The 26,326-nt window shown below is 39.4% G+C and overlaps 1 protein-coding gene across 7 annotated transcripts in view; it reads left to right on the forward strand.

Moving 5' to 3' along the window:
* LOC134223222 (axin) overlaps positions 1–26,326 on the forward strand; it is a 105,873-nt gene that overhangs the window by 58,884 nt on the left and 20,663 nt on the right. For all 7 annotated transcript variants that reach the window (XM_062702365.1, XM_062702364.1, XM_062702361.1 and 4 more), the window contains exons 3-5: positions 16,232–17,495; positions 20,772–20,903; positions 21,053–21,164. In XM_062702365.1, coding sequence (XP_062558349.1) covers positions 16,519–17,495; positions 20,772–20,903; positions 21,053–21,164 — 1,221 coding nt within the window. In that variant the 5' untranslated portion in view covers positions 16,232–16,518. The remainder of the gene's footprint in view (positions 1–16,231; positions 17,496–20,771; positions 20,904–21,052; positions 21,165–26,326) is intronic.

Below are 26,326 nucleotides of genomic sequence, written 5' to 3' on the forward strand. Positions count from 1 at the left end.
ATTTTTCAAATATCCTGAATTCTATAGGTTCGAAAACTGGGTATTTCAGAACATAAACCACGGATTCATCATTATATGTTTCCGTTGTGGAAGTGTAGGCGTGTTGGAAGCCCTCCTTCAAATGGGGCAAGTGGGACCTATTCTATCGAACGAAACTAATTGAAGGAATATATAATGTTCATTCTATTTCTGAGTCGTAGTATTTCCAGATCATGGATGGCCTGTGTAATACATAAAATTCTTCTCCATTCGGCTCGATCCATGACTGCACTTCACCAACCACGCAGTCTGCGGAGGGTCCGCAAATCGTCCTCCACCTTGCCCGCTGTGCACCTCGCCTTCTTGTTCCCGTCGGACCGTTGTCGAGAACCATTTTCATCGAATTACTGTCCGACATTCTGGCCCGTCCCCCCGCAGTCTTCCGATTTTTGCGGTGTGAACGATGGAAGGTTCTCGCAACAGCTGATGCAACTCGTGGTTCATTCGCCTCCTCCACGTACCGTCCGCCCAATTGGCACGGCAAATGCTGGGTAAAGCGTACCATTGGTACTTCGCGTACCTGAAGGAATAAAATAGACCCCATCTCGCGGTCCTTAGCCTCTTACCCAGCAACTCCTATCCCTACCTCCCCGCGGTGCTGGCCGGGATACGAGCAACCTTAGGGAAGATCGGGTAACCAACCCCGGTGGGAACTATGGTCGTATGCTGACAGGGAAGGGGGGGTTTGCTCCTCTCCGGAGGTGCAAATCTTATTGAGCGTCTGTTCTCCATGTCAGGATCGGCTCACAACAGCGTCTGTTCTCCATGTTAGGGGCGGCTGATCATCGTCCGAGTGTCAGCGAGGGACTCTAAGTGAAACTGTGCACCATGGTCCACCGGAAATAAGGAGGAATGGTCCTCCGGAAATTTAGGGGGTTTGGTGTCAGGCCCTGCAAGCCAGCCTTTAAAAAACATAAGCAACGAACAATCAACAAGAGAGTACGGACCGGAACCATCGGCGAAGACCACCGCGACGAAAAGGGACTAGCGATTGGAAACTCGGTTCGTGGAACTGCAAATCTCTCAACTTCATCGGGAGCACACGCATACTCGCCGATGTGCTCAAGGACCGTGGATTCGGCATCGTAGCGCTGCAGGAGGTTTGTTGGAAGGGATCAATGGTGCGAACGTTTAGAGGTAATCATACCATCTACCAGAGCTGCGGCAACACACACGAGCTGGGAACAGCTTTCATAGTGATGGGCGATATGCAAAGGCGCGTGATCGGGTGGTGGCCGATCAATGAAAGAATGTGCAGGTTGAGGATCAAAGGCCGGTTCTTCAACTTCAGCATAATCAACGTCCATAGCTATAGTAGTATATTTATGTTGTTATTAAGTTATTCCCAATCTTGAGTAGGCCTTGACTTTAGTAGACTTTGACAAATGGACTAACCGAGGACATTCTCCAATAAACGTTCAAATAGAGAACACGTCTTATGTTTTACTAAAACATCAGAAGTGGGATAGTAAAAAAAATGTTCCTTCGATCTCACTTACGATCAGATGATGACGTTCCAGAGAATGTCGGAAGAGGTCTTCCTTCTCAAGAAGTCAATCAACCTGATGCGCCGAATTCCGAATCAAGCTGTGGAAGTACTAATGGTCAACCTAGAATTGTCGTTAACAGATCTGGAGACCATATTAGTAATGTAAATCAAGAACATAACCATTTTATCAAGCTCGATGAACTGTCTGCCGTATTACCGACTTTTTCGGGAGCACCGGATGAAGATGTCAATTTTTTCATCAATACCGTAGAACAGACTCGGAGAACTTTTCGTGTAGAGGAAGACGTAATGAAATTGATGATTTTCAAACACTTTAGAAGCAACGCTAAAGCCTGGCTATCTTGTCAACCGGATTTGTTAATGAAAAGTTATCCTGAAATTATTGCTTCGATCCAGACCACTTTTTCTGTTACTACAAGTTCGTTTGAAACGAGAAGAAAACTAGAATTTCGAAAGTGGAAACCACACGAATCATTCATGGAGTACTTTATTGATAAGAGAAACCTATCCATGCCGTTGCAATTAAAAGAAGCAGAATTGATAGAATATGTCATTGAGGGAATTCCAGATCGTCATTTGAAGAACCAAGCCAGGATGAGTGGATTTTCATCAACTGCAAATCTTCTTAAGGCCTTCCAAAGTATTCAACTACAACAAAGATCTTTTTCAATCGCTCCAGTTTGTTACAACTGTAATGTGTCTGGCCATATTTCTGCGAATTGTCGGAAACCAAAACCAAACTATCGATTTCCGAGTAATGGATCGGGAGCTAAGTGGAATTCTGGTGGTAGACAGATGGCTGGTGTTGAGAGATCATCGAGAATTGGAGTAGTTGAAAATGAAGATATGCAAAATAGAACTGAAGACTTGGACTGTGACGGACTGGTAGATATTGAATTAACTGACTTTAAGCTTAAATTACATGCTTTGTTTGATACTGGTAGTCCAGTTTCTCTGATACGACTTGGTTCAGTTAAAATGGAAAAATTTGTCCGTATAATGAAAATAAAAATTATAAGGGTATCGGAGGATCTAGACTAAAGATTGTGGGTAAATTAGTTACTAATGTAAAAATTCAAAATTTGTTTTTCAGAATTGAATTTTTGGTAGTTCCTGATTCGGTTATATATTCTTACGATGTTATAATTGGACGCGATTTGATTTTGGATAAGGCCATGAAGACTGTTATTGAAAATAGCAAAATTCGTTTATATAGATTTCCAATTATTAAAGGCGATAAAAATGGAGATGATAACAAGGTAAAAAATAATATTGTTTGTAATTTTGAAAAAATTGAAAATGTCGGTAACATTGGTAGAGATCATTTGACCACTTTACACTACATTCTAAAAAAATATTATTTTGAGTTTGAACGACCTATCTGTCCTTTAGTAAATTTTGAAATGAAAATTGTTCTGAAAACTGGTGCACCATTTCACTTTAAACCACGGCGACTTTCTCAAATTGATAAAATAAAGGTTAACAAAAAAGTTGATGAATTGCTTAAATTGGGAATCATCAAAGAAAGTGATTCACCTTTTGCTAGTCCCATTGTAGTAATTCCTAAGAATGGCGATGATATAAGACTATGTATAGATTATCGAAAATTAAATAAGGATACTTTCCGCGACAACTATCCTTTACCGTTAATAGAAGACATTTTTGATAAACTAAAAGAAAAATCAATTTACACTATTTTAGATCTGAAATCAGGCTTTCATCAAATTAAACTTGCTCCTGAATGCACAAAGTACACATCTTTTGTTACTCCTTCAGGACAATATGAATATTTGCGTGTCCCATTTGGGTTATCCAACGCTCCCGCTGTATTTCAAAGGTTTGTTAACAAAATTTTCAAAACTCTTATTGATGAAGGAAAAATAGTGGTTTATATTGATGATATTTTAATTGCTTCTGATTCATTCGAAGAACATTTTGAAATATTGTCAAAAGTTTTTAAAATTTTAAGTGAGAATTTGTTGGAGTTAAATCTTAATAAATGTAAATTTTGCCTAAACGAAATTGATTATTTAGGTTATACTATAAATGAATATGGAAGACGACCAAGCAAATCTCACATTGAATCAATATCGAAATTTCCAATTCCCAAGAATGCTAAAGATGTCCAAAGATTTTTGGGTTTGACAAGCTATTTTAGGAAATTCATTCAAAACTTTGCATCAATCGCTAGACCACTGTATAATTTATTGAAAAAGAATGTTGAATTTGCTTTTAATGAATCCGAAATTTATGCTTTTGAAACATTGAGAGATAAATTGATTTCAGCTCCTATTTTAGCCATTTATGATCCAAATGCTGAAACACAATTACATTGTGACGCAAGCTCATATGGTTTTGGAGCTATGTTAATGCAAAAACAAAGAAATGGGAACTTTCACCCTGTTAGTTTCTTCAGTAAGAAAACAGATGATTACGAAAATAAATTACACAGTTTTGAGATGGAAACACTTGCTGTTGTTAATTCAATAAAGCGATTTCATGTTTACTTATCTGGAATAAAATTCAAAATTTTTACTGATTGTAATGCTTTGGCTCAAACATTAGCTAAAAAAGAAATTAATCCTAAAATAAGTCGATGGGCCATGTTCTTAGAAAACTATTGCTACAGTTTAGAATACAGAGATGGAAGTAAAATGCGACATGTAGATGCATTGAGTAGAATATCAATGAGTGATGTTGAAAAGGATTTGAATAAACAATTGTGCATTGCAACTCAAGATCATAATATTTGCTTATTGGATACCGAGGATATTGAAAAGAACGTTATTCTAGCACAAGAACAAGATGACAAAATTAGACACATAAAAATTCATTTAGAAACTCATAGTTTTCCTCATTTTGAGCTCAAAAATGGAATATTATTTAAAAAAGACAATAGTAATCTTTTATTAGTAGTTCCTAAAATAATGATCGACAACATAATTCGGATTTGCCATGACTAGTTAGGTCACATCGGAATAGAAAAAACTATAATTGAAATAAAAAAATTTTATTGGTTTTCTAGCACGAAAAAAATAGTTAAAAAGTATATAAACAACTGTTTGACTTGCATATTTTATAGCCCTGCAAACACAAAAAAGAAGGATTTCTCAAAAATATAGATAAAGGTGAAACACCATTTCATACAATTCACATGGACCATTACGGGCCAATACAATTACCTTCATCAAAGAATTTTAAATTTATTTTGGTAGTTATTGATGCATTTACTAAGTACGTAAAATTTTATCCTTGCAAAACTACAAGCACTGATGAAGTAATAAAAAATGTATCACTATATATGAATCATTATAGCAAACCGTGCAGAATTATTACGGATAGAGGCAGTAGTTTCACATCCGCTAAATTCAAAAAGTTTTGTTTGGATCGGTATATTGAACATATCAAAACAGCGTCGTATACTCCTGAGGCCAATGGCCAAGCAGAGAGAACTAATAGAACGCTCACTCCAATGTTGGCAAAATTGATTGAAGATACAGGTCTAAAATGGGATAACCTTTTACAAAATGTAGAATTTATTTATAATAATACATATAATAGAGCAATTAAAAATTTTCCGAGTGTTTTATTATTTGGTGCGCATCAGAACAATTTACATGTTGAAAATCATAGTAATTTAGAGACATTAGTTAAAAATAATCAAGATGTATTACAAATACAAAATATCGCTGACATTTGGAAAAAAGCAAAAGAAAATATTTTAAAACTTCAGACTTATAATAAAGAAATGGTGGATAGAAAACGTAGAGCCGTACAGAATTATAAAGAAGGTGATCTTATTGTTCTTAAAATGAATGATAACACTAAACTTTCAAAAAAGTTCAAAGGTCCTTATAGTATTAGGAAAAAGTTGCCAAATGATCGATATCTTGTTACTGACATTGAAGGTTTTCAAGTATCAAACATACCATTCAGTTCTGTTTGCTCGCCAAATAATATGAGGAAATGGTTATCAGATTCTAATTCAATTTCTGATTATGATATCGATGAGGACATCGACGAATCAGGATGACCGAATTATAGTAGTATATTTATGTTGTTATTAAGTTATTCCCAATCTTGAGTAGGCCTTGACTTTAGTAGACTTTGACAAATGGACTAACCGAGGACATTCTCCAATAAACGTTCAAATAGAGAACACGTCTTATGTTTTACTAAAATAGCCCACACTCCGGAAGCACTGATGATGATAAGGACGCATTCTACGCGCAGCTGGAACGTGAGTACGACAGCTGCCCAAGACACGACGTCAAAATCATCATAGGAGATTTGAACGCTCAGGTTGGCCAAGAGGAGGAGTTTAGACCGACTATTGGAAAGTTCAGCGCTCACCGGCTGACGAACGAAAACGGCCTACGACTAATTGATTTCGCCGCCTCCAAGAATATGGCCATTCGTAGCACCTACTTCCAACACAGCCTCCCGTATCGGTACACCTGGAGATCACCACTGCAGACAGAATCACAAATCGACCACGTTCTGATTGATGGACGGCACTTCTCCGACATTATCGACGTCAGGACATATCGTGGCGCTAACATCGACTCTGACCACTATCTGGTGATGGTTAAACTGCGCCCAAAACTATCCGTCATCAACAATGTTCGGTACCGACGGCCGCCGCGGTACGACCTAGAGCGACTGAAGCAACCTGATGTCGCCACTGCATACGCGCAGCATCTCGAGGCAGCGTTGCCGGAAGAGGGTGAGCTCGATGGGGCCCCTCTTGAGGGCTGCTGGAGTACAGTTAAAGCAGCCATTAACGACGCAGCGGAGAACAACGTCGGGTATATGGGTCGAAGTCGACGGAACGATTGGTTCGACGAAGAGTGCAGACAGATTCTGGAGGAGAAGGACGCAGCGCGGGCGGTTGCGCTGCAGCAAGGTACCCGGCAGAACGTGGAACGCTATAGACGGAAGCGGAGACAGCAGACCCGCCTTTTTCAGGAGAAGAAACGCCGCCTGGAAGAAGCGGAGTGCGAGGAGATGGAACAGCTGTGCCGTTCTCAAGATACACGCAAGTTCTATCAGAAGCTCAACGCATCCCGCAAAGGCTTCGTGCCGCGAGCCGAAATGTGCCGGGATAAGGATGGGAGCATCTTGACGGACGAACGTGTGGTGATCGACTACGACCACTACGAGGAACATCTGAATGGCGCTGAGAGTACAGGCAGTGAAAGTCAAGGCAGCGGAGGAGATGACTACGTCAGTTCAGCGGACGATGGAAGCCAACCAGCCCCCACCTTGAGGGAAGTTAAGGATGCCATTCAACAGCTAAAGACCAATAAAGCAGCTGGTAAGGATGGTATCGGAGCTGAGCTCATCAAGATGGGCCCGGAAAAGCTGGCCACTTGCCTGCACAAACTGATAGTCAGAATCTGGGAAACCGAACAGCTACCGGAGGAGTGGAAGGAAGGGGTTATATGCCCCATCTACAAGAAAGGCGACAAACTGGAGTGTGAGAACTTTCGAGCGATCACCATCCTTAATGCCGCCTACAAAGTGATATCCCAGATCATCTTCCGTCGTCTGTCACCATTAGTGAACGAGTTCGTGGGAAGTTATCAAGCCGGCTTCGTTGACGGCCGCTCGACAACGGACCAGATCTTTACTGTACGGCAAATCCTTCAAAAATGCCGTGAATACCAGGTCCCAACGCACCATCTGTTCGTTGATTTCAAGGCGGCATACGACAGTATAGACCGCGTAGAGCTATGGAAAATTATGGACGAGAACAGCTTCCTGGGAAGCTTACCAGACTGATCAAAGCAACGGTGGATGGTGTGCAAAACTGTGTGAAGATTTCGGGCGAACACTCCAGTTCGTTCGAATCGCGCCGGGGACTAAGACAAGGTGATGGACTTTCGTGCCTGTTGTTCAACATTGCGCTAGAAGGTGTCATGCGGAGAGCCGGGTGTAACAGCCGGGGTACGATTTTCAACAGATCCAGTCAATTTATTTGCTTCGCGGATGACATGGACATTGTCGGCCGAACATTTGCAAAGGTGGCAGAACTGTACACCCGCCTGAAACGTGAAGCAACAAAAGTTGGACTGGTGGTGAATGCGTCAAAGACAAAGTACATGCTTGTGGGCGGAACCGAGCGCGACAGGGCCCGCCTGGGAAGCAGTGTTACGATAGACGGGGATACTTTCGAGGTGGTCGAGGAATTCGTCTACCTCGGATCCTTGCTAACGGCTGACAACAACGTTAGTCGTGAAATACGAAGGCGCATCATCTGTGGAAGTCGGGCCTACTACGGGCTCCAGAAGAAACTGCGGTCGAAAAAGATTCGCCACCGCACCAAATGTGTCATGTACAAGACGGTAATAAGACCGGTATTCCTCTACGGACATGAAACATGGACAATGCTCGAGGAGGACTTGCAAGCACTCGGAGTATTCGAGAGACGGGTGCTTAGGACCATCTTTGGCGGTGTGCAAGAAGACGGTGTGTGGCGGCGAAGAATGAACCATGAGCTCGCCCAACTCTACGGCGAACCCAGTATCCAGAAGGTAGCTAAAGCCGGAAGGGTACGATGGGCAGGACATGTTGCAAGAATGCCGGACAGCAACCCTGCAAAGATGGTGTTCGCTTCCGATCCGGCAGGTACGAGACGGCGTGGAGCGCAGCGAGCGAGATGGGCAGACCAGGTGCAGAACGACTTGGCGAGCGTGGGGCGTATCCGAGGATGGAGAGATGCGGCCTCGAACCGTGCATTGTGGCGTCAAATTGTTGATTCAGTGTTATCTGTTTAGATGTTAACTAAATAAATGAATGAATGAACGTACCGTTCGCCATCTGCACCCCACCATAGGCGGCAAACTCTATTCGATCGGAGCGTTGTTAGAAAGTTTCAAATAAGAAGCTCTCGCCTTATGTGGGAAAAATATAAGCTGAGTTTTGGAAGCATTCGGGGAAATTTTCCAGTTTTGCAAGTAAGTGGAGAAAACATCCAAACTTTTTTGCAATCTACTACAAATGACACGAAGGCTTCGCCCTTTATTGAGAGAGACCCGTGTCATCTGCAAACAAAAATTTTTGACACCCTGGTGGTAAATCAGGTAAGTCAGAAGTAAAAATGTTATACAATATGGGCCCCAGTATGCTGCCTTGGGGGACACCAGCCGTTACAGGTAATCTATCAGATTTAGGATTCTGATATTTTACCTGCAGCGAACGATCTGATAAATAATTTTGGATCAGTTTAATAATGTACAGAGGAAAATTAAAATTCATCAATTTAAAAATCAAACCTTCATGCCAAACACTGTCAAATGCTTTCTCTATATCAAGAAGAGCAACTCCAGTAGACGAAAACGAAAACCAAATTGCTCATCAGCAAAAATCTAGACCAACATTTGAAAAGGGCGTAACAGCCAAAATTTATTCCTTCTGATTCCTCGTCTACCGCCATCGGGGGTGACAATGGGTCATCGCTCTCACCGACAGTCTGGAGGTCGTAGAACAAAATCGTTCAAGGAGGTCTCTTATATTTTAGTCTTCTTGCCCTCAGATACATTCAATCTATTCAACAAGCATTCTAAGTGATTGAAACAGTGACCCGTTCTCACCCCCATTTGACCCATTGGCACCCCCGACGACGGTACATATATAGCTTTATATGTAGACGAAGAATCATAAGGAATAAATTTTGGCTGTTACGCCCTTTTCAAGTGTTGGTCTAGAAATAGAATTGTCATTAATATGAACCATCATTCTATTAAAATAATCTTTTCAAACAGTTTGCTTATTGAAGAAAGCAAACTGATTGGGCGATAACTAGAAGCCTCTGCTGGATTTTTGTCTGGCTTCAAAATTGGAACTACTTTGGCGTTTTTTCATTTATCTGGAAAGTATGCCAATTGAAAACATTCGTTAAATAAATTAACCAAAAAGGATAAAGATCTCCTAGGAAGTTTTTTGATAAGTATGTAGAAAATACCATCATCACCCGGTGCTTTCATATTTTTAAAATTTCTAGTAATAGATCTCACTTCATCCAAATTAGTTCCCAACGAAGGGTCAAAAACATTCTCTTGATTGAGAATGACTTCGAAGCTCCGTGTAACCTGATCCTCTATTGGACTAGTGAGACCTAGACTAAAATTTCGAACTTCTGAGCAAGTTTTTGAGCCTTTTCGCCATTTGTTAATGAAAATTTATTTCCCTCTTCAAGCGCTGGAATTGGCTTTTGAGGTTTTTTATGAATTTTCGTAAATTTCCAAAAAGGGTTTCGAACTGGGATTCAACGTCGAGACATTATTCTCAAAATTGGTATTTCTCAGAATAGCGAAACGTTTTTTTTATTTCATTTTGCAAATCTCGCCAAATAACTTTCAACGCGGGATCGCGGGTTCTTTGGTATTGTCTTCGCCTCTCATTTTTAAGACGGATCATTAGCTGAAGATCGTCGTCAATAATAATGGAGTTGAATTTAATTTCACATTTAGGATTTGCAATGCCTCTGGCTTCGACAATTAAATTTATCAAAGATACGAGAGCATTATCAATCTCATTTTTGGTATCGAGAGGAATATCAACATCAAAATTCCTATCGATATACGTTTTATATAAATCCCAATCAGCTCTATGATAATTAAAAGTATTGATTGAAAGGTTTGATTGATAATGGCTTCTTGTGAAATTTCAAACGTCACAGGAAGGTGATCAGAGTCAAAGTCAACATGAGTTACCAATTGGCCACACAGCTGACTTGAATCCGTTAAAACTAAATCAATTGTAGAAGGATTTCGACTGGATGAAAAACAAGTTTGGTAAATAAAATAATTTGGATCTCTTTTGATGAAAAGACCAGGTTTTAAATTTATTTCAGTTATAATTGCAATGTGCACTACAATAAGTTGAATAATTCACCATCCTTACCCTTTAAAGAACGGGCATTCCAATTTTAAATTTTCAAGGAATTATTTGGATCCATTAAAATCCATTGAGTAAATTTGATACCAACCTGAACAGCTTCAGTTTTGGTATTTACTTTGAACATTGCATCAATCATGTAATTGTTCATTTAGAAAATCAAAGTCGGAAGCAGACATGCTACCTGAGTCGTCGAAACGAACGTTATTTTCCCTTGAAGAATGGGTATGAACATCATTCATCAACGGTAAATTTTCAGAAATGAAATTTTGCCTGCCTGCAGTGATGCTTGCAAAGGAGGGCGTGTTTGAAAATTTCGAATTCGACGAACTGCTCGTTACCCGGTGACAGGTAAGAGCAAAATTTGTTCGTTGATTGGTAAGAATTGCTCAACCGGCAAATGATTGCGGATTTTGAGCGTTTGAAATATATTTACCCGGCGAATCTGGGATCCTATTGGAATTTCCCGTCATCGATTTTGCACGGGAATTCAAAACTTTTTTGCGTGAAGGGCATTCCCAATTGGCACATTTTAATTTATTGGAATCTTCTCTCACAGAACAGGCGCCCTTGGCGTGAGAGGTTTCACCACAAATCATGCATTTAGCATCCATGTGACAATGTTTAGTTCCGTGATCCCACTTTTGGCACTTACGGCACTGAGTGGGGTTTTGGAAATTTCCCCCAGGCCTGCGGAAATGTTCCCATGTAACACGGATATGGGACATAATACAGGCCTTTTCCAAACTTTTCATATTATTTAGCTCATTTTTGTTAAAGTGAACTAAATAAAATTCTTGAGAAATGCCCTTCTGGGAAGTACCAGAGCGAGATTTCTTTTTCATCTTAATTACTTGGACTGGTGAAAATCCAAGTAATTCAGAAATTTCAATTTTAATCTCATCCAGTGATTTGTCATCACTCGGGAGACCTTTCAAGACGACTTTGACCAATCGCTCAGTTTTGTCGTCGTATGTGAAGAATTTATGCCGCTTCTCAGACGTTTGCGATCGTCAAATGATCCCGGCAAAACGCGGCAGTCACCCTTCCTGGCAATCTGAAATGAAACCTTGATCCCCTGAAGGTTACTCAAAATCTCATTCCGGAAGCCAGAAAACTCAGCAACAGATACCACAATTGGCGAAATCCTTTGCTTTTTCGCATGAATCGAATCACCTGGGCTAGAGGTAGATTCGATTTGTTCAATTTCATCATTAATTAAATCGAACTGATTGCTCAGTTCGATAGGAGAAAAATTATTTCCAATGTTAGAGTTACATGGTGACCAGCGAACCGGGAAAACCGGGAGAACCGGGAAGAAACCGGGAATTCAAAATAACCGGGAAAATGTCGGGAAATATGCGGGAAATTTAATAACCACCGGGAAAATTTTCTAATCTGTATTTGTCTCTCTGAAAAAAATAGTGCAGTAATCTCAAACATCATGAGAGAATTGGTAGACTCATTCCATTCTATTTCAGAGTTTACAAATTTCTAAAGTAGGTCACGTATTTATGAAGACTCTAGATACCCCATTCAATCAAGTTGACCAAAGTTGAGTTTTAGACATAGTAATTAATTACAACTCCGGGTTTCTTTTATACCCGGAATATGAGCAATCAACTTTGATTGCACCGATTTTTTTTGTATTAAATCTGATTTGAGCTCTCCTTAATTTTTAATTATCTCAATCGATTACTTTTAGGTTCTCCAATTTATCCAAATAAATATGTTTGGTATTCCTCCTCTTTTATTTCAAATATTGAAACATTTCCAAAACCATTCAAAAAAGCTAAAAAACACCTTCTTTTTCAACAATAAATCCTGTATTCAACAAACAAAAAATCAAATTTGTCTTTCACGATCCTCATAATGCATCAAAGAGTTTTGATTATGGAAATTTGATTCACAGTTACACATTATATTAGTTCGTGACATCATATGAGGTTTAGGTTCGGTATTCTTGTTTACGGACGAACTATAATTTCAACCGTTAACAAGAATATGGACTAGGGTGGCTCAAAAAACACTTTTTCAATTTTTTGATGGGCCGCCCTCTTTTTCGGTTCTATTTGATGCCCTGATGCTCTGGACAAAATTTCAGCCAAATCGGTCAAAGTTTGGGCGGTGCTAAACTCGTTGGAAGTTTATATGGAAAAATGTATGCAGAAACATCCAAAAACAGTGATTTGCAGTTGTACGGCACAATTTACGATCAAGAACCATGATACTCATTCAGTTCTTGTAGAATTAAATACAGAATGTTATGCTGAAAACCGCGAGAAGATTAGAGTTTATTACGCAAAGATATTAGCTTTTTACTGGAGTGTTGTAGGGGTGAATTTATTTCTTTTCAAATGTAAAAAAAACGAAACTTGCTCAAACATTACTTCAAATAAATGCTAATAACTTAGCCGGGCAAACTTTAATCTTCTCGCGGCTTTCTGCATAACATTCTGTATTACATTCTCCAAGATCTGAATGAGTATCATAGTTCTTCATCGTAAGTTGTGTAGTTCAACTGCAATTTACTGTTCACAACTTCCAACGAGTTTAGCACCGCCCAAACGTTGACCGATTTGGCTGAAATTTTGTCCAGAGCGTAAGGGCATCAAATAGAACCGAATAAGAGGGCGGCTCATCAAAAAAATTGAAAAAGATTTTTCCCATACTAATTTGAGCCACCCTAATATGGACTTTCGATTAAAAGAACATGTTCTTAGAAAATAAGGTTTATTATCAAATTGTGGAATAGTTTGAATGATTGCGATACAGAGAAGATGTTTAAAAATTTTATGTTTTTATATTTTTCGATATTTTTCTGCAGAATCGCAATGTCCAAATAATTTGTCATGAGTTCATACTTACTAGAATAAAAAAAAACAAACTAAGTTAAAAAATAGTATTACTTAGCCAGCAAAAATCACTCTTTTACATTTAATTTTGTAGTTGCAGTATAATTGTTTATAGAAAAAATTCTTTTCTATTTTTAATATTTATGAATTTGTGTGTTTTTGAATTTTTTTCTAATACTTAATTTTTTTAATATCGGGAAAATTGCCATAATACCGGGAGAAAACCGGGAAATAACCGGGAATTTGAAATTCAAAATTCACTGGCCACCCTGGAGTTAGAACGAAAATCTGAAGTCTATAGCTTCCTTCTATTTTTTCCGCGCTTTGACAGGACGGTCTTGAAACCTTGTTTCTTAGAAGGAAGTGGAGAATTCAGAGACTCCCCCTTCCTCTTGGTTTTTTAATGCTCATTAGTTTAACTTTGATAATTAGTTAATAATTATTTGCGAGCGTCTTAGGGGAAAATGTTCTTCTTCTTATTGGCATTACATCCCACACTGGGACAGAGCCGCCTCGCAGCTTAGTGTTCATTAAGCACTTCCACAGTTATTAACTGCGAGGTTTCTTAGCCAGGTTACCATTTTTGCATCCGTATATCATGAGGCTAGCACGATGATACTTTATGCCCAGGGAAGTCGAGACAATTTCCAATCCGAAAATTGTCTAGACCGGCAACGGGAATCGAACCCAGCCACCCTCAGCATGGTCTTGCTTTGTAGCCGCGCGTCTTACCACACGGCTAAGGAGGGACTCAAAATGATACACGGGGAAAATGTTACACGGTTTAAAAACGGTTTTTAAACCGTGTTGATAATGAGGCTAAACCAACAGTTGTAAAACAGTTTTCACTGATTGCTTTGAAAATATTTGAAAATGGGTAAGGTAAGTAAAATAGATCCCTCATGCTCCAAAATAGAATAAGAACGTATGCAATGATTCATTCAAGTCTTCAGAAGAAAATAGGATATTGATCTCTCGCGATCCGGCCATGTTTCGCTTAAAATGGACTACGTGATTTAAAGTGGTTGGTTTTCTGGATCCGTATCTGGGTAATTGCCACACCTTGAGTTCATTTGAATGCCATAAAAGTTTTTGAACATTAGTGTCTCTAGTTCTGCCAATTGTCAATTATTATATTTGCAAACTGTGTCAAAATTGGTGTTACGGTTGTTAACGAAGTTTCCCGAAAGTTGAACCTTATCTTAGCAATAAAAACGTCTACATTGCCAACTAAAATTATTTATCTGCATTCAGGTTTGCTACAATCCAACACAAGTATCGACATGCGCTCATTAATCTACTTGTTAGAAAGAAGCTGAGAATACGCAAGGATTCTGAACCATCAAATTTAAGCGACGTGGGACGCAAAGTCGGGCAGAATCAAAGTTGATCCAAAATTAGGCAAATGTTGGGCCAACCCTAGCAAATAGCACTTTTTCGTTTAAATTTTAAAAACTTTAGTGTAAGGCTACAAAAATATGGGTTGTTTGGAAAATTTGACATAGAATAAATAAAAGAATCGATTAAGGAAATACAAATTGTTGATGGCAAAGATCAATTTAGAAAACCACCCATCCCCCTCTCCAGTGAGATGAAAATGAAAACAGGTTGATATCATAAGAATTTGAATTGATATACAGATGGTTAAAAGATGCATATTGGAAAACATACCTCATGCTTGATTAATTTTGTAGATTATTTTCGGTTTGCAGTAAGCATAGCATGTTTCCTCCTCTCTTTTCACTAATCAATTTTAGCTATTTCGCATATTTCTCGCATGAATTCATTCTTGCTGCTACGCTACCTCTATATCCTTTGTTCTCTATTTTTTCTTTCAATGGAGGGATCGAAAATCACTCAACATAATTTTTTGCTGCAATGAACTTCGTGTAGTTTTAATCACCGTCCCTAAGGTTTCTACGCATTTCCATTGAATTCGTAAAATATTCTGTTAGGATATACGAGAGGAAATTAAGAGCACTCTATGTGCCACGTGATATTATTATACATACATATGCTACAGTACGTACAGAACGGCAGTCTGTCTATTTCTTTTCATTTTCTGTGCAACCATTTTCAACCATCAAGGACCCTTTTCGAATGCTTCTCATTTGCGCTGTGTTCTTAGCATTTAAATCGAGCAACAGGATATTCAATGAGGTGGAAGTTGTTTGCTGTGTGGCGTGCAATTGGTCCGACGGTAAAGTGAAAAATGGCTGTCGATGTCGGATATCGCAATCTCCCTTTTGTTCGTTGGTGACAAATTGTGGTTGGTGACATTTTCTTTCTTCTACATATATACTCATGAAGTTATGTAATCGCTTTGGTAGCACATTTGTTTTTGTATCGCCATTTGTTTGGTTTTTGTTGTACACCCAAAAAACATATCTGAAAATGATTGTATAAAATCTTGGCATATACAATTCTGTAAGCTTTTTATACAGAAATTGTACTAAAATAATACAAACAGATAAGATTTCAATACAACAATTGTATTAAAATCTTCAGAAATTGTATATGCCAAATTATTATACAGTTTCTGTAAGGTTCATATGCAGAACTGTATTAAAATCTATTGTAAGGGTGTACTTGTAAGGCTATATGATCACCCCAAAAACGAAATTTTGATAGGAGGGAGACCCATAGTGTTATATACCAATCGACTCAGCTCAATGAACTAAGGTGATGTCTGTATGTGTGTGTATGTGTAAAAATTTTGTAGACACACTTTTTGGAGCTTAGCATTGTCCGAATCACTCGTAACTAAGATGACCCATCTTGAATACTCTTTAAAGAGTTTTTTCTGCTCATGATACTCTACGTCAGAAAAACCAGGCTATCTCTGTTTCATTGAAAACATTCAATATTCAGGCAGGAAACTAAGGATTACCTAACTAACAATGTTTATTTATTTCCCTTATTGCAGATAAATACTTACCGCAAATCATCAGTTGCGCTTTTCCGGAACACACACGTCGGGCAGACGTTGAACGAGTCAAGAAGCATTCTCAAAAGAAACCGCAAACGTTCCGTCCAATCCATCATATCGGACGAGCAGTGTGTGTGTTCTTCCACATTGGAACCACTATTCGACGATAATCAAATTGCTTCAAAAAGAAGCTATAATTGCCTGCTAACGAATTCACACGTCTTCCGTACGTTGTTTCTGAGCTGTTATATGAGGTGCCAAGCGAAACCGCAAGTTTTTCCTCGATGAGTCAGTATTCTTCACACAAATTTGATGACGTTACGTGCAGCGGACCTAGACCACCAGTACCCGGAGAGGAGAGTCGGCGCAAGGGTGGCGCTAACGAATGGTCAAAGTTAGAATCCCACACAGCCCGGCCCGGGTCGTCTTCGTTTCAGATGACGGACAGCCTGCATCGAGACAAACCACGCGATTCTCCGCCGGCCTTTTATCGGTGGGCGGAGAAGCTTACCAACCTGCTCGAAGATGCCGATGGAGCTGAGCTGTTTAAGCGCTTCGTCGAACTTGAAGGCGGAGAGGATTCAAACAGTCTCAAGTTTTACTTTGCATGTGAGGGTCTCAAACAACTCAGTGATCCCGAAAAGGTAACGCAAACCATTGGTGCAATATATCGACGGTTCCTGAAACGGGTGCCTCGGCAATCGAAGCTTCACTGTAACGAACAAATTCGAAACATGATAAAGGCCGGACTGAAAAATGAGATGATCCTCACCTCAGACATATTCGATCAAATGCAAGCAGATGTAGCCGCAGCCATAAGCACTACGTCCTACCGGAACTTTCTTCAGTCGGACCTGTACCTACAGTATGTTCAAAATATGCAATTTGGCAGCGGAGGTGCCAGCTGTATCAGTCTTCCAACCGGTATTTCAGTAGCCGGACCCAGTTCCGTTGCGCTAACCGGTACGCTGTCCTCCTTGACCAGCAGTAGTTCCACCTCGGAGCTTTTGTCCCATAGTTCCTCCGCCTTGCCAACCCTGCACGAAGATTCCGAACTAGTCAATGCCGATTCGATAGAACAGTTATACGGTGCGACAGGACCCGTTGTAGCGGCCAGTAACATTTCGTTTACCTCCGGAGTGAGCGGTAGTGGCAGTAGTAGTGGTAGTAATATACCGTCCAGCAGCAAACTGGCGATGACCCTGACGAAGGACGCACTGCTAGCGACGCAGAAGCGAAGGCTCGAGATGAGACCACCAGGGTGAGTACGTTTTTGGAGAAATTCCCGATCATGGGAATAACGTTGCTTTAGATATTTGGTAAAAATAGCTATTTAGCGATTGTATATGCACATGCATTATTGGATTTTAGAAGTTAAAGAGTATGAATTCTATTAGGACCATTCAATTCGCAGCCATTCGCAGGGTTATCTCTTGATTGAATTATGTTGGATTGCACATTAGACTCTCGCCGATAAAGAGGGATTGAAGCAGTTGGTGGTTTCACTACAAACCTAAATGAAAAGTGTAGGACATAGGATTCTCACTCCGACGATTGCAGATTCAGAGTGATGACCTGATACACAAAGTTAGTTAAGTGAACTTTTGAAAAAAAAATATTGAAACATAATTACCATAACACACCCGAAAGCATCCTCAATCGAATTGAGAATTGAACTCTTTATCTTCGGAATGGCTCGCAAGTCTAACTAGAGACGCTATTTCTTCTTCGTCAATTGCTCTACATTCCAACTTCAGCCTTTCAATATTTTAGCCTCTTGAGTTCAGTCTTATGAGTATTCAGCCTTTCGTAGAACACCCGCAAAAATGTCGTACAAACTTATTTTTCACCGGGATCTTGGTAATTAGTTAAACTTTAACCAAGATTTACACAGCGGAGGCCCAGCTGACATGTTTTTGCCTTACTCATATACAAAGCCTTTACGTGCTGTTTTTTGATTGAAATACACTCTAAATAAGTAAAATTGTATTGCCGTCTCTTTTCTTCCCACAGAAATTTTACTCAATTTTCGTCAAATGCAGGATTCAGGATTATTCATAGTTTTGTGTAGTCTCGCTTTTGACGGAAACCGAGAAAAATTTCCGTGGGAAAAAAGAAGAAGCAATACAATTTTATTTAGTCACTGAATAACTGAAAGTTAGTGTGTATCTGTCAAAATTGCCCAAAATCAGCTAATAATTACCCGAAAATCAGCTAAGAAACGCCACTGTTGACGGGATACCAGCTATTTTTTGCTGAGTATATGGCTGTACGGATTTTGCCGAACTGCAGAAACAAAAACTGAGTGTGTAGCTTTACTGTTTTGTTAAAATTTGTTGACAAAGTTGATTTTAAAGTTCGCTCAGTGTATGCAGGGCTGTGTACAATAGATCAAAAGCAAAAAAAACGTCCAATGAACAAAGTTTAAAAATTTCAATCTACCTGATCGAAACAAAATGTTGAATAATATGTTCAGAATATGCTTCCGAACTAAAATCTTGACTCTAAAGGTCCGGAAGCCACTATTTGAGAGGAATGAAGTTTTTTTTGAAAAGCTCAGTTTCTTCTGTGCACGAGGATTGGAAGATGCGGAAGCCTACTTTCAAGAGACTCTGAATCTATCTTTCAAGACGCTCTGAAGCTTCCTTTTAAGAGGCTTGGAAGCCTACTTTCAAGAGGCTTGGAAGCCTACTTTCAAGAGGCTTGGAAGCCTCCTTTCAAGAGGCCCGGAAGCCTCCTTTCAAGAGGCCCGGAAGCCTCCTTTCAAGAGGCCCGGAAGCCTCCTTTCAAGGGGCCCGGAAGCCTCCTTTCAAGAGGCCCGGAAGCCTATTTTCGAGAGGCCCGGAAGCCTCCTTTCAAGAGGCCCGGAAGCCTTCTTTCACGAGGCCCGTAAGCCTCCTTTCAAGAGGCCCGGAAGCCTCCTTCTAAGAGGCCCGGAAGCCTCCTTTCAAGAGGCCCGGAAGCCTCCTTTCAAGAGGCCCGGAAGCCTCCTTTCAAGAGGCCCGGAAGCCTCCTTTCAAGAGGCCCGGAAGCCTCCTTTCAAGAGGCCCGGAAGCCTCCTTTCAAGAGGCCCGGAAGCCTCCTTTCAAGAGGCCCGGAAGCCTCCTTTCAAGAGGCCCGGAAGCCTCCTTTCAAGAGGCCCGGAAGTCTCCTTTCAAGAGGCCCGGAAGCCTCCTTTCAAGTGGCGTGGAAGGCTCTTCTCAAGAAAGCCGAAAGGCTCTTCTCAAGAAAGCCGAAAGGCTCCTCTCAAGAGGCTCGAAGGCCTTCTTACAAAACCCCTGTAAGCCTACTTTCAAATGGTTCGAAAGCCTCCTTTTGCCAGGCTCGAAAAGTTCTTTCAAGAGGCTCAGGAGCCTTCTTTCAAAAGGCTTGGATGGCTCCTTTTAAGATGCTCGAAAAGCTCCATTCAAAGGGCTCGGAAGCCTCATTTCAAGCGGCTCAAGTGATTCGGAAGCACCCCTTTCAAGAGGCTCGAAAGACTTCTTTCAAGAGGCTCGGAAGTCTTCTTACAAGAGGCTTTGAAATGACCTATCAAGATGCTCAGAGGCCTTCTTTGAAGTGGCTCGAAAGCCACCATTTAAGAGGATCGGAAGCCTCCATTCAAGAAGCTCGGAAGATTCCAATAGTCATGAAAATTCTGTAGGAAGCTTGATCTATAAACTTACAGAGTGATGACAATTTCAGCCAACATAAATCCCGTTAGGTTTCAGGTCAATTTTTCCATATATGTTATTAGTTTTCATTTAGAGCGAAAAATAGAGGGTACCTCAATAAATGTAAAAGTTCGAAGGGGTACCTCTCTAGAAAAAGGTTGAGAACCGCTTGTTTAATAGATGGCTGATTTTATATTTAAATAGAGATTTTTTAGAAAATTGCAGAAACCAAGTTTACAAAAGCATTTTGATTGACATTATATTATGCAAGAATCAGAATCGCAGCACCTCATCATCGTCTAATTCAATCTAAACTCTTCGAATGGCACAAAATACCTAAAAACACAAATTTATATTTACAGTAGCTAAGTTTAGTCTATGCTTGATTTATTTACTATGTTTTTAATTCAATCATTTTAATTTTTCTTTCTTTTTTTCATTTTCATCCTCATTTGCTCAAATCGTTAAAAATTGAACAAACCGTTTGTGATTGTATGCGTGCCGTATGTTTTTCATTTTACTTTCCTTTTGTCCTTATGAATCTCGAATTAAACAAAACGCATGCGCTTCTGCCGTCTATGATGTTTTGCGTTTCCCGCTACCCATTCGTTGAAATCCCTCGCAATCATCGCTCCCTTCCATCCCATTTTGATTCGATACCATCCCATCCCGAAAATGCTTGCCCTCGCGCACGTTTGTTCATTTGTGTGTGGATTGTTTTGCACATGGTTGCTGTTATGTTGCTTCTGATGGATTTCCCATCGCCGTCGCACCGTAACACTCGTTTCACCGCATCCCCATCCCCGGCACATTCGTCATCGCCGCTGCATCCAAATCACCATCACCCACACCCGTTTCGGCAATCTTCGCTACGCTGCATGCAGACCGCCCGGACAATCAGTTTACACCAACTATGCATCGTACAATCCGGTCTCGCGTCGTGACTCGGAACTGGCCAGTCTCAGCTCGGGCCGGACCAATTCCGATAAGGTGTCCTTGCCGACGAGCACGTCCGCGTAAGTACTTTAGTTTATTTCAATTCACTGCAATTTGCACACCGTGTCGTGATGCGTTCCTTGCTATTGGTTTTGTTTTTGATTTTGGTGTACACGCAGTTGCTTGAATGGGAATTTCATGAATTGCTGTTTTGTTTAACTCATTTCAGTGACGGTCGGCCTCAATCGCAGAGTAAACACCACTATCGCCAACAATCGTCGAACGAGCGAAGACTGATGAACGAGAATGCTATTGTGAACGTGGAACCTGACACATTTGCTGTAAGTTCACACCATAATTAAAACAGAGTTGGAAAAGGGTTGATGTACCATTTGTACTACTGTTTTTTTGAATATGACATCTCAATACAGCAAATCCAAACGCTTGATTCACAATATGAATACATCAATGCATGTACCAATTGTCGCACTCTTATTAACTCGCCAAATTATGTTGACTTTTTGTGCGATCGTCCATAATATGAATACCTACAAGAAAACAACAAGAATTAAATTTTGAAAAAATAAAGTTCACGTACGTTAATAACGCGTCTAATTTCCTGGTATGGCACCGTTCTGTGCCGTTATTGTCAGGGGAGTAAACTTAGTCCTGGTGCTTCCATTCATCTGTTTGTATATTAAAGAACGTTGTTTCATAATGTTTGAACTCAAAAAGCATCTTTAAACTGTGAAACGGCATCGTGATGAAGGTTATTTTTTCAGGAAAATACTCGGTAGTAGGTATCAGAATTACAACGGATGAAAACGTATTTCCGAAGTTCTTAATGTTCCTGAACTTGTCTAAATGGTTTGACTGTTTGACCCAGAGGATTTTTGAAGACTCACTGACTTTTGAAGCCCTGCCATTACAATCTTTGCCACGACAAAACCATTCCAGCTCTCAACTATGACATCCGGCCTTACATCATTTTTCTTCGAGTTGGCTGACCCATTCACAGGTATATCATTCAGAAAGCTGTTTGAATCTAGTTTGCCTACTGTCGCCTTCGCTCAGTCGTCTGGGTCCTGTGGCTAGTGCACCCTTTTTATATAGACAAAATTTAATGTTCTATTCTGTGTTGAAAAATGTCATTTGCATTCGTTTGTATAATTTTCCCAGAACTTTTTTCAGAAGGTAGCTATCAATTCATGATGTATGACGAACTTATAGCTCTTAAATGTGCCTACAACTTTGTTTAACAAGACATTGCTGTAAATATGTAATCTGGGGCGTGGGAGGCAAAATGTCATTCAAATGACATTATGTCAAATGACACGTGACATTTTGGAGAGTTTTCACTCTCCAACCTCAGATGTTATATTTAGAGCAATGTACTCTTGGACAAAAATATAGCCCTACTCAAGCGTTATGAGTACATCTAAAATTATGGGATAAATTTGGCTTCTAAAGAAAGTTATGAACAAATTAGTCAAATGACATGCAGATGACATTTTACAAGCCTGGTTCTATTTACTGTAGCATTTCTCTGAATGATGAAATCATCCACACACAATTTGTCCTTGGCTGTCTATAATTTTCATAATCTAATGAGAATTTCAGTTTTTGTAAGAGGTGCCTTTTAGAAGAGATATGTATCATAATAAATAAAATGTTGCAATTGAAGTTCAGATTATATTAAATACATTAAAGCCAAATATCATTATTACTTGACATTGGACAAAATAGTTTCATATGCATTAGCACAATGGACAACGATCTCCGTGACATTTATGAAACCATGTGGTGCATTCATGTCCTTGAACAGATTTTGAGAAACATCAACCACTACCATCACATAGTGGTGATTTGTAGCTTGCCTTTTGTTTGGTACTTCTTTGGAGTCAATAATCTTTTTCAATAGCTCAACCAGTTGAATATCCTGCCTTGCCTGTGTCATGGCGCCTTGACTAGGGTGACCATATGGTATCCTAAAGGAGAACCTGTCCTCCTTTTTCGGTAAAAATCGGATGTTGCGTTGCGTTGCGTTGCGTTGTAACGGAGTATTTCGTAGATTGCATACTGATAGCTGTCATGTGTATTCTTTAACTTTCTTACCCCAACTGCTTATGGATTACTATTTGGGAATTAATAGCAACCCAATTGGAGGTCCAAAATGATAAAGCATGAAAACTACCATTGCCGGCCACGCCCATCTTCTCCGTTACTAGGGAAGGGAAGGAAATGATGATATGACATCTACTTAGTGAGAGGCCAGCGACTCACCGACGCCCTCATAGATGTCAAGGAGTTGGATGGTTGGTAGGGAATTTAGTTTTGGAATATCATCATAAGCAAATGATATGATAAGTTTATTCAAACGTTGGGAGTGACCATGCTAAGAAATTTGTGTCACTCCGTTTTCCTAGATGTTTAACTTCCTGGGATGGGACAAGGTATTAGACTTGCCCTGGCTAATAAGCCTAGGTTTAAGCGCCATTGCTCGCTCTCTGAAACGAGAAGAGAAGAATCATATATGGAAAACCCCTTCCCGCATTGCTAATGTCAAATTCAAACTAAAAGTGTTTATGTCAAGGATTGAGTGTACTTATTGCCCCTCTTTAAAAACATTATTCGCTCTTGTCTAGGTATATATAAATGGTATTATGTACATCCACAGACATTAATACGTGCTACGTTCTTGAATTCCCTAACGCTTGAAAAACTACAATTTGATTGTATCTTTTCATTATAATGCATTTGTAATTAGTTGTCCAAAACCATGGACAACATTTATTGCCGTTAACATAACATAATCTTGTCACGTAAACCGCATCTTGTCACGTGTTCACAAAATGGTATAAAAAATCAATGAATGAAATAATCTAGTTTAAGATGCAACTTTTATATCCTGTTCATTATATTTTTTCTCATGGGGAATCTATTTTAAAGCTGAAGCTAATATGAGATTTCTCAATCGTATAATTTACAGTTCAATCAACAATTCAATTATGCTAAATATTATGCTATTGAAAAAAAATAATTACTTCAATTTCGATCGCTTTAAACGCGTTCTATTGCCGCTACCAGTGTTCAGCTTAAGAGAATCTTTAATTCTAATAAACATTAACCTGCGATTAATGTAATCTCTCCTTGAATTGCCTACTCCAAGACGAGTTAGATTCTCAATCCGATCGAGGATGTTTCCAGGTTGGAAAAAATCAATCTCTATGGGCTCTGTCTGTCATTATGTCCACCAGCTAAAATATTAGTAATTAAAATAACAGGTACACTGTCGCCAATCGTAAAATGGCTTTATTTGAATAGAAAAGGGGTACATCCCGACTTGGGATCATCCAGTTTAATGTAAAAAAAAAAATAGAAAATAATGAGAATGATTTTATAATCGGGTATAATTCAAAAAGTACAATGAATATACAATGGATGAGCATTATTTCCAACTGGTAATAAGAGCAATCGCTTATGTAGGAGTGATACGAGGAACAATAATTCATGCGAGTATTCTAATTTTTGCATGTATACTCAACTTCGGAAATGGCTTCTCAGTCCCGACAAAATCAAAACACTGCTATCCAATCCCGTCCAACGCTTCGGCTCGTCTGGGACCCTCCTCAGGGACTCAACTCCTACAGGTCCATCTTCAACTGTGGCTCTGCTGAACCATTGATTGTCACGAAGCAGTACCACAGTCAAGGACAAACCCGCAATAACTGAGTCCCCGAGGAAGGCCCCAAACGGACCGAAACGCTGGACAAGATCAAACAACAGTGCCCTGACCCCGCCATGACTGCAAAGCCATCCCCGAAGCATTAAACTACAGTCGAAATTAATTGTATACGCAACTACTTGGTTTTGTCGATGGCTTTAATTTTAAGGCACGAACTATATAGAACATGAGTTAGATCTATGAGCTGGGCGTACTTAATAATCACTGGAAACGTCACTATAGCAACGATTCTTTAAAATACAATGTCAAACTTGCTTTGAGAAAAAAATACACCCTTTGATTGCAATCCATTTAGTTCAACATTTAGAAACTTATATGTTGCATGTTGATTACGCAAGGTCTTAGAAGATAATAGAGGATTCACAACTTTTAACACCCAACAAACACACAGAAAATAAAATTAAATCCTCAGAAAAAGCATTGAAATCACCCTACCCTAATGTATATTGGAATGAACTCACCGAATTGGTCAAACCATTTACCATCAGTACATTTCTTCCTGCTGCAACTGTACTTTAGATATCCTAACGGCAAGCGACTGCGACTACTTCATGGTTTCCTCGTTCGGCCTTCACATCGTTTTTTTCGGTAAAAATCGGATGTCCACCTTTTGTGCTGAAATGTCCTCCTTTTTGTAAATATTGAGGAAACAATTAACAATGCTAGACATTAATTTCTGAGAGTTTTTTTTGTTATCGCTGAAGAAAATATTTAACAGAGATTCATTGGCAAATTAATCGTACCGTTGTAAATGTACATTTGGTTTCAATTCCTTACAAATTTGTAACATTTACATCTGTCTATGTAATTATTGTAGAGCTTCTTATGAACAATGTTACAGAGTTAACAAAACACTAAAAACACGTCGATAACAAAACACTGAAGCAGTTTTCAAGTAGAAAACGAAATACGTATCTGTTGATACAAAGTGATTCTAGTGGAATAAAATAGAATAGTGATATCCATCTAGATGTAAATAATATACATTACATGAGTGTATTAGAAGATGCCAAAAGAATGTTTTGAAATAATAGATTGCTAATTTCACGAATTTGTAAGTAAAGTCATAGCCCATTAAAATGATTCAAATGCTTCTCAAGGTTTGCTGCGAAAAAAATACACATTTAATCATATTTCGATAGCAACACATGGTACGTTTCCTCCAAATAGTCTAGAAAAATCTAAAACTGGTCACCTGCAGCGTGGTGGGATTAAATGGAATAGTGCTAAACTCGTCCCATAACAGGTGTAAACAATCCACTAAAAGTGCTTAATAGTTTTCCCAAAAAATGGTGCAAGGATGGATTTCAATAGTGAATGCCGATTCTCCATTCAACGTGGACTATATTTGGAAGCTCATAGTGTATTATTACAGCATGTGGAATTTATGTTTAAAAAATTTGTTGGGGGAAACATAGGACTCAACCTTATGACCCTATTGCAAAGATGGGTGCAAAAGTATATTCCATATTCAACAATATTTTCTAATCAAAGATAAAGTTCCAAATTTACATTAAATGACAAATTCCCTGCCCTTTGGTTCAGAAAGGGTAAGGGCGCGTTCTGCCAACTTGGTCGAGGCAGATTTCAAGTGTGAACAAGTTACTACATGGACGTTCTAAAGTGCCTGAATGAAATGTGTAGCTTGTGAGGAGCCCTTGAAGATGTGATGTTGGATCAGTATCTTGATATTAATCAGAATTTATAATGTAAATTATTATATTTTTTTTAATAACACTACTTTATTTCGTTACGTAT

The sequence above is a fragment of the Armigeres subalbatus genome, chromosome 3 (genome assembly GCF_024139115.2).
Source record: "Armigeres subalbatus isolate Guangzhou_Male chromosome 3, GZ_Asu_2, whole genome shotgun sequence".
In the NCBI taxonomy this organism is placed as follows: Eukaryota; Metazoa; Arthropoda; class Insecta; order Diptera; family Culicidae; genus Armigeres; species Armigeres subalbatus.